The 13,993-nt window shown below is 37.2% G+C and overlaps 1 protein-coding gene across 5 annotated transcripts in view; it reads left to right on the forward strand.

The window, feature by feature from the left end:
• The window catches only part of RBM33 (RNA binding motif protein 33), a 100,578-nt gene that overhangs the window by 35,099 nt on the left and 51,486 nt on the right, over positions 1-13,993 (forward strand). For all 5 annotated transcript variants that reach the window (XM_085050267.1, XM_085050268.1, XM_085050271.1 and 2 more), the window contains exon 10: positions 4,823-4,881. In XM_085050267.1, coding sequence (XP_084906393.1) covers positions 4,823-4,881 — 59 coding nt within the window. The remainder of the gene's footprint in view (positions 1-4,822; positions 4,882-13,993) is intronic.

Genomic DNA, 13,993 nt, shown 5'->3' on the forward strand with positions numbered 1-13,993 from the left:
CAGAATGGCCATCTACCTGTTTTGGTGAGAGGGTACTGAGGCAATCTGTGAAAGGTATCAGTTGCTGTCCTTACTTGACAAAGATACATGCCCTCAATTCTCCTTTCAGGGCCACATCTGTACTTGTTTTGATTTGCAAATATGAAGATATGTTTCTTCTCTAAGTTAACACAAACAGTCTTTGGGCTATGCTTCTAAGAGTAGCTCCCAGCAAAGCTGTTAATGTTACTGCTTATTTAGGAAGTGTTTAATCCCAAAGAGGGTAAAAAAAGAGACACCTGCATAGCACTGATTTCTGATGATGTTGGGACAAGACAGACTAAAGAAACACACAAATATTTATACATATTTACCATTAGGTTTTCTGTATTTTTCCTCCTTTCAAATCAGCAGAACTCCAAGCCAGTGCTACCTTTGCTTCATTTATTTGACCAATGAAAAGCAGAAATTTGGCAGGGTAGAATATTGCCAGTATATGTAGGTCTGTTGTGCTTCTCACAGATGGCTTTGTAGTAGCTGTGTTGTAGAGCTTATTTTGCTTTTCCCTGTGGTGCTTCCCACCAAATTATGCACCAAGACAGATTATCTGGAAACACTCCAGAAGGTCCTTTACTCTTGTATTTCTGCCTTCTGTGCATTTTTCTAGCACTACCAAAGTAAGTTACTGTTTTGTGAGAAGTAAAAATTGCTTTTAGACTATTTTAGATGCCTTTCATCTGTTCCTGTGAAGCAGTAACAAATCTTTTCTAAGTGAGCATCATGTTAATGCTGGGAATGGCTACTGAGGATTTGTGCTTTTGCGTAATGTCAGAAGTGTACCAGTGAATTTTCTTTCTTTTGTCTGAGGGTTTTTTTCACATTACTGGGCAGCTTTAGGCTCTTCTCAGCTTTACCACTACGTCTGTGGCACTGTGACTTGTAGATCTCTTGCTTGATCTTGTTCATAGTCTGTTTTTCAGTCTGCCATGCAGATCCTAATTTCAATAAAGTCAAGTATCTCTTGCAGGTTAGGATATCTTCAGTATTGGATTTGTAGGGTGTGGTTCTTGGGAATATTTTAGATTTTACACTTGATGACTTTAGTTGCATATTCATTTCTTGGCTTGTAAAAGTCCAGGTGTTCTCTTAGACTGAGCAGCCCTGCAGAATGAGTGCTCAATTGTTGAACGGTGTTAAAACCTGCATTCAGCAAGGAAGTTCTGTGCTCTCTATTGGTGGCAGCTGCTTTGTATGAAATCTCTTTGTGCCTTTCATTTTACTGAAGGAGTCCTTGGCAAGACTACTGAATTTTTCTGCTAATAGGTGTGCAGCATACTATTAAATACAATCTTGTAAGTCACTGTAGAAATTTAATCATCTTGATTAGAGAGCATGTATTGGAAACTGAGTCTCTTGCAGTGCCTGAGAGTAGTGGCCATCTCAGTCTTAATCTGTAGCAGTACAGTTATGTTACATGAAAGTAAACATTTGCACACATATGGAAAACAGGAAGATGTGTTCGAAATCAGTAGCTTTCTGTAGACAAACGAGCATAATTCTAAAATCTGCAATAGTATTTGCATAATGAGATGAATTTTAAAGCAGTCACTGCAGGCAAATAGTAGCTGGAAATTCCAGTGTAGGGAGTGATGTTTCACATTTCCTCTTGGAATGTCTTCCTTTAATCCATCTTCTTGAAGCTTTGGTAGGCAGAGACTGGTGGTTGACAACGTAAGGATGTGTTTCACTTGCAGCGTCCTTTCTTTCAGGGTAATGGGAAGGATGAAACATCAGATTGACTTCATGTTCTTGATGATGTCCTGCCCCTTCTTGGCTGAACGTATTTTCAGTTACATGAGGGGTTTTACACATTGGAGAATACAGTCAGGTGCAAAGTTTATTGGGATTCTGTTGTTGAAAATGTGATGCCTGGAAGCTAAAAATGCCATGTCTGGAAGTGCATGATGTGCACACTAAGGTTCTGGTAATTTTAATGGTGTGCTGTCATGTTTTAGTGTAGATTGGCATTTTTTCCTCTCTAATTTTATGGCAGGATTAAGCTCACACACTTCTAATTGTCAGCACCAGGGACACTTTTCCTAACTGCAGATCATAGAAATACACTTTTTCAACATCTTCTTGGTTTGAGTTAGTCTTGAAATGCATCGATTTCTATCAGTATTTTCTGAAATAGACTCAAACCTCCTGTAAATTGTTACAAAATTTTCATGTGAATAAAATATCATGTGTAAGAGCTCTAGCAGACAGCTACTTCAGCCTGAAAGGGAATGGAAGCACTGTTGAAGAATCCTGTCATTGGCTCATTCCTTTGATGTTTCAAAGGCAGATCTTACAGTAGCCACCATCTCCCTGCCCAACCTTGAATCCTGACTCAAAAAAAAATAGTTACTTTCAAGTCAGTTTTGTTTCAAATGTATTGGTACTATATTTAGTCTTTGGAACTTCATAAATCATTAAGGACTCAGTCTATCAAACCCCTGAAAGATGAGCCTCTGAATACCTGCTGCAGGTACTGTGCAGCTGGTGTTCACCTGTGCCTCTTTTGGCATTGGAATCCTGTATCTTTTAGCTTGACATACAGTTTTCTCTTTTCTTTGTGTTCTATTCTGTAAATTAGTTTTGAGTTGTTAGTAGTAATTTTTGCTGAATGCATGTCCAAATTTGAGTATGATCAATTTATTAGTGCTGGAGGATTATATATAGATGTACTCTGAAATACTGATTTAACCTGTGATAATAGGTATTGCATCTTTTCCCCTTAAATGTTTATACCACAAGTAACTATTTCAAGGATACTGTGGTGCTGCCAAAATTGACATGAACTAATGAGCAGTTTATGGCAGCTCAGTATGCCACTTACCTTTTGAAAACTGTTTGGTGTCTTGGGAAAAATCACATTATAATTCTCCTAAGTAATCAGTGTGGGAATTGCTTCTTCATCTTTTCAAGTATAGTGTTGGAATTTACAGCGAGAAGCAATTTAATCTTCTTAAAATAGTGTCTTACAACATGCTGTGTATTATTTTTGAAGCATACTTTTCACACCTATGGAATATATTTGACATCAAGAAAATGAGGGCTTGAGACTTCTTTGCTGCTTAAGCAAGTGTCCAAGGATTGAAAGGGCACAGAGTTTGAGCTACTATCTTTCATGAGTATTAAATTAATTTGTTTAAAATATATAAATATATAAATTTACATGCTACTGCTGGAGGCAGGATACTGAAATAGACTCAAGTGCTCTGTTCAGTTGACATTTCTCTGTTTCCCTCCTTATACTATTTTTCTCAGTGCCTCTCTGACCTGTAATACCTGAACTATTTTAGGGCTAGGTCTGCCAAGAGCATCCTATCAATTTTTTCCATGTGGCCATGGCTGTTTGATACCGACAGATGTTCATTAGAAGCCAGGATGAAACTATTCAAGTAATTTTCTCGTGTAATATGATACAAAGCTTGCACACAGTCCTCCCATGCTGAAAGACTGCTGCAATTAGTTTACCCAACAGTCTCAGAACCAGCAAACCACAAGTACTTAACAAAAGTGGATAGAAGCCAGACATGGGCATGAACTGAAAAGAACGCACTAATGCATTAGTTCTTGTGCCTTGGTTACCAAGGGAAAAGGGATTTTTGAGACATCTTAGCAAACTTCTGTGTTGAGAAATGCACCCAACTTCTCTCTCAAACTATCACCATTTCTTAATATCTTCACTGCTCTGTAGTGTAACACAGAAGCTGTCTGCAAACTCAATGTTTAACCCTGCCTGGAAAATGTTTTCCTGTCACTTTCACAAGTGCTAAAAACAAACTGGAGAAGAACCTTACTAAAAGCTTTTAGTAAATGAGCAAACACACTCTGTGTGGCCTGAAACGCTTTATTTAACTTCTCTAGGCCTTTTGTTTAACGTGGAAATGTTTGTATTTTTAACCACTTAAATCACTCTGAGAGGAAATAAAAATTGCATTGGAAAATGGGAAAGCTGTCATGACACTTCGTATTGGGGATTCAAATACAGGTTCAGTTCCCAAAGTGATCCAGCTGTAGCACTTTGTGCATTTTGCCATAACATTGAGTGAATATTTTGGGAAATAGCTTTTTGTGACTAGCATTTCAAAGTGCTGTTATAAAGACAAATCATCCATGCTTATGCCCCTGAAATACTAGTTTTAGAGGTTGTTTTTGCAGGAAAGGATCTCCTAATTCTTCTTGGTGTCTCTTTGTGTAATCACAGTCTTTCATCTGAGATCCGCAGTTCTGTGATCACAGTTGCACACACCACTTTGGTGGCAAGGCAGACTAAGTAGTTTTTTGTGTGCTCTTAATTGCTGCTGCCTGCCTCATTTTACCCTCATGAGCAGTGATTTATACCAGTTGGTGTCTCATGTCCATGCTTCTTGTGGTAGTTGGTGGTGAGCCTGGGAGATGCCTAGGAAATGTTGAGTGGCGTGAAGTTGAGAAGGCAAATTAATCATGTATCCTCCTATTTGAAACATGAAATTACTGTTAGTGTCTCTGTCAGCTTTGTCTAAGAGATGTCTTTGGCTGAATAACTATTCTAGTTTTCCTTCCTGCAACAAGGAGCAATTTAATTCTGGAAAATGCAGAACTAAATTATGTAAATTAACTAGGAGAATCCTAATTGCCCTGTTGCATGTTGCAGGGGAGGGAACGGTTGCTTGAAGTTAATTGTGGGAACTGTGACATGTGAGGGTAAAAGTAGCAGATTTTAATCATGGCTTTTTATTGCAACTGCTTTTGGAAATAACTACAACAACTGTTAGATAAAACAAATGGTGTTAAAAGGTGCTTCTCGTTTCAGTGCCCTTGCTGCCAGTTCCCACCCAGCCAAGACCTGCTGTAGGACCCCAGAGATTTCCTGTGAGTAGCAGCTGTTTCTTCTTCTCTGATATGGATAAGCATACATTTGCAAGGAAATATTAATATAGCAAATAAAAGCTGTTCTAGTGAAATATAATTTTAAGGATTTGTAAATATTGACAATACACTCTGCAGTTGAAAATGTTTGTTAAAAGCTTAAGGTCAATGGATTTTTGAGAGTAGAATTAATTCTGTTTAACTGTAAAATTGTTGAACCAGTCTCTCCAGTGGGAAAGGCATGAATGCGTCTTGTCTTAAGGAATATGGGCTTCATTTTATTGCTTGACTCTTTCTGTATAAATAGAATCCTTATTTTATTTGATATCATAAAAGGCTATTTGAAATAATCCCTAAGCTTAAAAAGCAGTAATATATATTTATTGTAAAATGCAGCAATCATTTTTATCGTTACTAAAGGTGTTTCAATGCCCTCATGTTTTTTATATAAAAAATGGAACTGGTATTGCATGACCTTGCTTTCTTTTATGTTTCTAACTGTGAAAACAAACAAGACACTTACCTGCTTCACTAGGCTAATTTCATAATTTTTTTAACTCTGTGAATGGAAAGAGTGCATGCTTCTAGAACTTTTCTCATTTCACAGTTTTGTTACTCTAAATTTCTAGTTGAAATGGTTTGCAGAGTTTCAAAATAAGTAAAAGAAAACCTAAGGTGCAATACTACCTTAAGTATTTTTTAAGTAAAACCTGTATATTATGCTTCCCAAATATGTAAAACACACAAAAATATCCTCTGTTGATGTGTGCAGTGTTAAAAGAGTAAAATAGATGTCTGAACATCTGTGTAGTATCACACAGTAAATTACTGGCACAGAGATCAGATGTGTTGGAAGAAAGCAGATTTCAGAAACCTGCTGTGACTTTTGATTGCCCAGTGCGGACCTGGTTGTTCTTAATGGAGAATATTTTTCATACAGGACATGTAGCTGAGGAACTGTGATGTCTGTGTTTTGTAGAAAAACAGTCTTTACGTTGCTATGTTTCTTCTGTAAAATCTTGAAAGGTTAAGCAGTAAACCCACAGTTTCATTCAGAAAGTTCATGTTATATTTGATCTTCAATAAAATATTTTTGAGCTATTTTTTATTAAAAATATTGTGGTTGTCAGAGGAAATAGTTTTCTTCAACAGCCTTCAGTATTAGGCAAAGACCTTATTTACATTTTGAAAGTAATTTGAATTGTTATTTTTGTGAAAACAAGTGCCTTGCATTTGTTTTTCTTTGACTCTTAAGTTGATTTGCCAATAAACACAATTTGGTATGAAAAAGAAATTGGAGGATAAGGAATATCTGTAAAGGCATTGTAATTGGCATCTTTGAAGTGTGTTTACTTCAAATCAGTGTAGAAAGATTGGAAATTAATTTTTTTTCAAAATTGACTGTGAAATTAGATTTTAATTCTGTTCACTTTTGGGTTTTCATGTTGAAGGGTTGCAAACCTAACTAATCTGTATGCAACAGTTTTTAAAATGGAATAAAGTAAATGCATCATGTTTTGGTAGGACTCTTGCTCCTTTAGCCTGCAGGAAAAACTTGTATGCTTGCTGCCTTTTTATTTGTATAAGCAGCACACCAGAAAAGAGTCATTCTAATTAAATTTTCATGAGGAGGAGGAGGAGGGCTCACTTAACTAAGAGGATCTGGCACTGTCATTTGGTTGCCTTGAGTGGTTTGGTTTTTTCCCATTCCAGCAGTAACATGCTGCATGACCCTGAGAAAGTTGCTTCATTTTTCCATGGATCACTGAGTTATAAAGTGGACTTCTCTTATGAAGTACTTTATAAATTTTGCATAGGTTATCAGTCATATTAGGATTAGGAATTAAGTGTCACTGTGTACATATCTCATGTTTGTTTTATTAAATGTAGTATGTTAGCTCTTGAGCTGAAGACAAATTTACTTTCTGACTAACGTTTTATCTTGCAGAACTACCTTTTTTGCTGTTACATGTCAGATGCCTTTGTGCTATTATAATTCAGTTGTTTATGTATAAATGTTGACTTAAAGCAATGCAGCAATGGTTAGACAATTTTGACAAGCCATTTGAAAAAGATCAGAGACTTATTCCAGGCTGCAGTTCATTCAGCCTTTTCTTCATTGTATAAAGAATCTCTGGATATGTAATAAATTGAATTTGCTCTTGTTTTTAGGATTGCATAATCAAAGGATAATAGTTAACTGATTTTTTTCTGATTGCTTTGCTTCTAAAAGATGGTAGGGTTAGAATTAAATATTTGCAGACTGCTTTCTACTTGAACTTTGAACTGGGTGATTTCTTTTGATTGAATGGGGCAGAGGTGATAACATGAATAGTAATGAAATTCTTGCAAGGAAGAGACCAAAGTGGCCATTGCCATAACTGAAGGAAAAATTTGTCTAAGTTCCTATCTTATCTAGGAGAGAAACATCCCAGTGCAGAGAGCCTTTGTGTGCTCCAAAAATGGGAAGAATTTCAATCAGAGCTAATCAATTGCCAGTCATATATCTATTGGAAGCCAGGTGTTGCTAATTTAGGGCTCATGAAATGACTTGTAACCATGTAATGGTTAATTCTTACAACCTTCTGCAGAAGGATGTAATTGAAGGGTTGAACAAAGTTGTAATGAGCATGTTAACATACGGTGTGAGACCTAAATTGTAGAAAATAATGTAGTGCTGTGTCAGGGTAGTGTTGATCAGGATTGAGCCTACTTAGAGTGGGGACTGATTAAATTCCCTTAACCTTGAATCTCAATTTTAATATTTCAGGGTAGTCCTCATTGTTCAATTGTTTCTTTTTTAAAACTTAACTCCTGAAATGTTTAGAGAGGGAGCACTGAAAAAATGCTAGGGAATGAATCTGTGTTCCTACTTAAAATCATTTTAACATTTACAGTAATCTCGAATCAAGCAATCAAGTTGTCTTATCTCTTAATCTGTAAACATTTGAGGTGACTTAGTGTGAAGGATTGAGAGCTATATGCAGCTGATAAGGACTGAATAAATGGTGGATTTGAGGTGTATCACAGCTGAGGAACATGGTGAACTTGTGCTGTCTGGGAGCTAAGGATGTGAGTTCTGCTTGTCTGAATTGCTCAGTACTCGGGGCTGTAGTTCATAGTAATCCACTCTTCAAGAGTAGTTTGAATTAACCTGGAGTTGTGCAAGTGCCAGCTGCATGTTTTCTTTAAACAGTTTAAAGAATAGATTAAATAACCTCTTTGGCAGAGTCCTCCTAAAGGTCTGGCTTTATCACTTCCAAGTCTTTGCTTTAAAGTGGTAAAGAGGCCTTTTACCAAGGTCCTGTCCCAGTGTCACAGTTGGCATTTCACAAACAGTCTGCTCTGGGGACTGATCCATTTAAAAAAAAGTCACAGAAGACTTAATTCACAGACTGGTCATATGGGTCTTCTGAACTTTTCATGTGTTTTCTGACCAATTTACTTACTCTTGTGGATGCCCCAGTGCAGGGATCGAGCTCAAGGGTTTCATGTTACACAACAGGGACCACAGTGATTCCTGTCCTCCATCCAGTATTTGTTTTCTGGTCTAATTTCTCTTTCAATTCCTGTGTTCTGTGAAGAAAGATGGGGTAAAACAAGGGAAGAGGAGATTAAATGGAAAATAGAAGAGGTATTTCTAAATGCTTTATATGAAGGCTGCTGCTATTAGAGAGGCCCAGAACATTAGTGAGTATGAAGCTGGGAGTTAAGCTGATGGACCAGGCTTTTTCATCCCTTATGTGAGTCCACCAGCACATTCCACATCTGAAATGCTTCAGTGTTTGCCTCAAGAAAAATTTATAGAGGCTTTTGGCTTCTAACATTTATTTAACTTAATGAACACTGAAGTAATTACACTATGTGACTCGTGCAATATTTTATGGACATACAAAAGTGAAAGAAGTGTTGCCATGCTCACTTTGGGATAGAACGTGGCAGAGAGAAGATGTTAGCATTCTGCAGCCTGAAATTGTGAGGTATCCCTAGCATCCAAATTTATGGCTGGAGCGTGGGGCATTTAGAGAGAAGAGGAAGGTGTGGGGAACCTGCCTTCCACTGCTGAAGGCAGAAGAGAAGGATTCCTCAGGCCTGATGCCATTCTTTCTCTGCCCATGACCTGACTCCTCCTCTGAAACTGCTGCAGAGAGAGCACAGCCTGTTAATGGAGCTGTATGCCTTTTGCCAGAAAAGCTTTCAGGAAGTTGGGATAAATTCTGATTTAGCTGTTGCCCTTAAGCTGTCAGCCTGGATGTGGTGTGAGCTGGGCAGGTGTCCAGCCCACAGACACATTTTATTAACTTTGGTCAACTTGAGTTTCAGAACTGAAGTTGTGAATGGTCTGAAGTAGCTCAAAGCATAAGATTAAGTGGCACCAGTGTCTACCTGATTAATTTGTGCCAGGAAGGCTTTGCTGTTTCTTAATTCACAAAGCTTTTCTCTTTTGATATGACACCTTGGTATACTGGTTGGGTGTCTTTCAGGTAACTGTTGGATTCAAGTCTGAAAAAGTTGAATTGTAAAACATAAATAATGTTTTATTCAGTATTTTTAAGACTTTATTAGAGTGACTTATCCTCAGGCCCTTGTGAATAGCCTATTGTATGTCTTTTTGATTCCTCAGGGGATTTGACATGATTTCTTTTTGGAACTTAGAACTTCTTTCTAAAATGATCTATTTCAAAGAGTACATTTTTTTTCCTTAAATGTCAAAAACCTTAGTAAACTTTGTTTATATTCTCACTCAACCTGCTGCCACTTGATATCCAGCATATCTAGTGGTATCTCAAGTGGATGCTGTGAAAAGCAGTTGATTAGTTTTGATTCACTTTTTACACCAGTTCTGAAAACAGTAGTTTGAATTCTGAGCTTTCAGGTGTTTTTTGTGTTCCTTACACTGTTTTTTAAATACTTCTTTATGATTTAATTTATGAGAGGTTTTTAAACAAGTGACCAGTCATTGCTCAAAACAGAAGTTGCTGTTTTCTTTTAAAAACATTTTTTTTAGGAAAGCAATATATTAGTGCTATACACATTAATTATAAAAAGTACCTTAAAATACAGCTTGCTTATTTTTTCCCAGGTGATCCTTGGACTGACATGGATCACTTCACCACTATTTTACCAAACATGGGCTGGCTTAATGGTCTTACAGTGTGCCTGGGTCTGTGGCTGCACTATCTCTTACAGGATATAGAGGCAGAAATATTCAGTATTTTTGAAAACAAAGCTCCTTGCAGTAGTGTTTACTGTGTGTAGTGGGAAATACGAATAGGGAGTAATTTTTTTTTTCCCCACTGTTTCAAATTCAGTCATGAGTTGCTACATGTGAGTAAGAAGGGGTTTTTAGCAATTAATTTAGTTACTAATGTGGGCTCATATTGTGCAGTACTCACAGTAAGGAGAAATTATAAACAGTCCTGCATCTGACCACAGTCAGTAATTTTAAACTGATACTTAGTAAGTTGTACATGTTTGCAGGGGTACATATGTAGGAGACAAACTGTTAATGGAAATAAAAAGCCACTTGTGAAAATGACTCTCTTACTTCCTCACAATTACTTTGCTTTAGCTATGGCTTCACTATAATGAGTAACAGTAAATGAAATTTTCACTCTACTGCTGTGTAGTAGTGGCAGATCACAGGTAGTGTAGAAAGCATTTTGTTTTCATTTAACAGGGTACATGGTATCAGGTGGTGTTGATTGACATTTCTTGGATACTGCTTTACACAGCATTTCATGCAAATCATGTTTGAATGAGACTGCTGCATCAAATTACATTTCTTTCAGATTATAGCCCTTGCAGATGTGAGACAGAGCTTGTTCAGCAGCAGGCAAAAGGCTTTGCTTTTTAACAGGTACTGTTTTCACAACTTGACTGCAAAGCCCTGTAATTACAGCACTTAAGATAGTGAAGGAATGATGGGCACTTTCTCCTATCAGATCTATAAGTAGTAGCAAGCAAATGCGGCATGAGATCCCTCCAGCTGTCAAGTATTGTCAGGCTGCCATAGAGGGAATGCAGTTTAAAATGCAGGTGACATAATACCCAACATCCTCCATTTGCTAGTGGGCTTCTGATTAATCACGATTACCATACATTATCATACCATCAAATTTAATCATATCAATGAATTCCCATCTGCAAGAGGAGCAGCAGCAGCTAAACATGACGGTAACAGCTATTAAATAAGAGAGAAATAGCTGGTTTCTAAATGCAGTAACCCTTTAACATGTCATGCTTGCTCCAGTGTGCGTGTGCTCTGTAGACAGTAAAATGGAGCAGAAGACTGTGCATTAATATTTTGTAGTTATTGTCATTTATTTTTAGGTGATTGTTGTTTTGCACACCAAGAGAAATCAGTTACAGAGATTCCCCCCCCCCCCCATGTTAATAATGCTAGATTTCCTTCAATCTCAGCTTTAGTTCCTGCTAAACACAGAATCACAGAATGGCTGAGGTTGACAAGGACCTCTGGAGGTCACCTGGTCCATCCCTCTGCTCAAGCAGGGCCACCTGAAGCCAGTTGCTCAGGACCAAGTCTGGATGGCTTTTGAATATCTCCAAAGATGGTGCAAATGCTTAGGCACCCCCACAGTAAAAATGTTGTTGTGCATCTAGATATATAGGTCCTACTTCAGTTTTTGTATATTTGTATGAATGAAATGTTAAGCTTTTAAACCATTGTAAGCAAAGCACAAATTTTTATCAAGGCAAAACGTGAAAAGTATCATGCATATGCTATTTTGCCATTAATTAAGCACTGTTAAAGAGATACTTTCCAGAAATTAAGACTTGTAAAGAAATCTAATTAAAATATACAGTTGGCTGAGTACAATGCAGTAAGAGTAATCTAGAGCTTACACACTGAACAGAGAACTAAAATGCATCTATTATAATACTAGAGAGTATTAGGTGATAGTATAGTTATCTTAAGCTATTTCACTGAGATGAGAAAATAACCTTTTAGAAGATAACTCAGTGCATTTGTGTCATCACAACACAAAAAGGAAGTAAATTTATAAACTGGTATTTATTCACCTTCTGCGCCTTCAGTTCTTGCTAATGCTTTAGAATGTGAAAGGGGAAAAGCATTTTATTACAAAACAGTAAGTCACTGCTATGACTACAGTACAGTTGACTACTGTCACAACAATAAAATAAAGTTTAAAGAGATATTATAGATTGACTCTAAGATACCAAAATTGAATAAAAATTGTTCAGGCCTCCTTACACAACACATAAGTAGTACCTGCAGGCTACAGAGTGTAGGGGAACTCTGAGTATATAAAGTTCTCACATCAATGTGTTTGTAAGGTCAGAGATGTGCAGAGTACCTCAAAAATGAGATCTCTTTGCAGAATTAAAAACTGTGAATCAGATAATTTAGTTACTAAATAATCAGATCCTTTTCAAAGTCCAAGTTAGCAGCAGTTCCAGATTTTGTCTTCTACAAAGCTGCTTCTTGACTTCTTTTGTAGCAGCCTGAGCATTTTTTGTTAAAGGGAGAAGCATCACCCCCAGGTCACATTGAGGTTCTCAGATTGTTTTTAAATTAATTGTTACTGCAACTTCAAGCTCGGAGTGTAATGGAGAAATCTTGAATTTGATATTCATGAGTGTAATATAGAAATCATTAATTTGATATTCATAGCCTCAAGTTGTTTCTAATTGTCAGTGACTTGCAGGCCACCAAGATACACATAAACACTGTGATTGTGTTTCCTTGGAATAGTCTCTGGGAAGTCTAAGGGAAAGGTATAAATTTTGTTAGGACTTGTCTCATTAGTTCCAAGAACAGGAAGGGTACAGTGGTTTTGGGTCCCTAATTTTTTACACATCCATAAAAGTGTTAGATTTCAGCACAAAAAATATGCAGAAGGATTTTATTATCTTTTAATAAATGATTACAAAATCCTCATCTCTTAAGAGAGAGTTCAGTGTTCTAAATGGCACTAATGTCCCTTACACTCTTTGTCCAATTTCTATTTGTATTGTACTTAAGCTTAAAAAGTTAGAGGGTACCACACAAAAATGATCATGTACTGTTCTACATCCAGCTCCTGCAGAGGATTTCAAACTTAAGTGAAACTGAATCTTCTGCATGAATTAGTGTGAGAGTTTAGTGCTTAAGAATATTACTTAGGTTTGTGTTTTGAGAGATTTGGGTTTACAGTTCTTTCAGCCTGTGCAGGTTCCAACAGCTTGTCTGTCACAGTCTTTCCTATTATGGTCTGTCTCTGCTGGGGACACTCTTCTTTCATCCATACTGAATAGATGGATGGGAATGTGGGGTTTTTTTGCACATCAGCACTTTAAATTAGGAATTGAAATCCAAAGTTGGGATTTAGTTACCAATACATTTTCTATGTCTGTTTTTCATTAAGGACTGTTTTCTGAGAATTGTTCTTGAATGGGACCATTTGTCCTGCAGCTCCTTTTAACACAGGTACCCAAATGGCAGAGCAGGTGGAGGTTCAAGAAACCTCTCTGAAGCAGTTCTGCTGTGGAGAACTGGTTGCTTGTGGGTCCTTCTGCTCTGTTGCTTCTCTTAGAAACACACTGAAATTGGAAGTATTTTCATCTCCATTAGTAATATGAATGTCTTCTTGCTGGATGTACTGTGGGGATGCCCTGAAACTTGCTGAAAAGGGATACTTTTAATATACAATGGTTTTCATTTTTAGCCTTAGTCTTCTGAACTGTTAGGGATTGTCACTATGGTGGGAATACCCATCTTTATCTGTATTGTCTGTATTGTGTTCCTTATTTTAGAAATTTGATCATGAGTTGGCTTAAATAACAAGGAATTCCATGCCTTTCTCTCCTTGCTTGTACTGGTTTTCCATGTTGGCTGAATTCTATTTTGAGACCTTAAACAGAGAAATAGGGCATTAGTGATTTCTCTTACAGATGACCTGGACTTCTTCCTGTGCCTCCCCACACTCTTTCTTATCTCTTGGAGTTGTGTAGTATCAAAGAGGAGCATGCCCAAGTTGTGTGGTACATTTTAATACTAAAAATTACTTTCAGCTCAGTTGAAAATAGCAACCCATTCTCTTTGACTTGGTCTGCCTGTACTGCCAGAATCTGTGCAGTCCACATACTTGAA

The sequence above is a fragment of the Lichenostomus cassidix genome, chromosome 2 (genome assembly GCF_008360975.1).
Source record: "Lichenostomus cassidix isolate B80296 chromosome 2, HeHo_3.0, whole genome shotgun sequence".
Lineage (NCBI taxonomy): Eukaryota > Metazoa > Chordata > Aves > Passeriformes > Meliphagidae > Lichenostomus > Lichenostomus cassidix.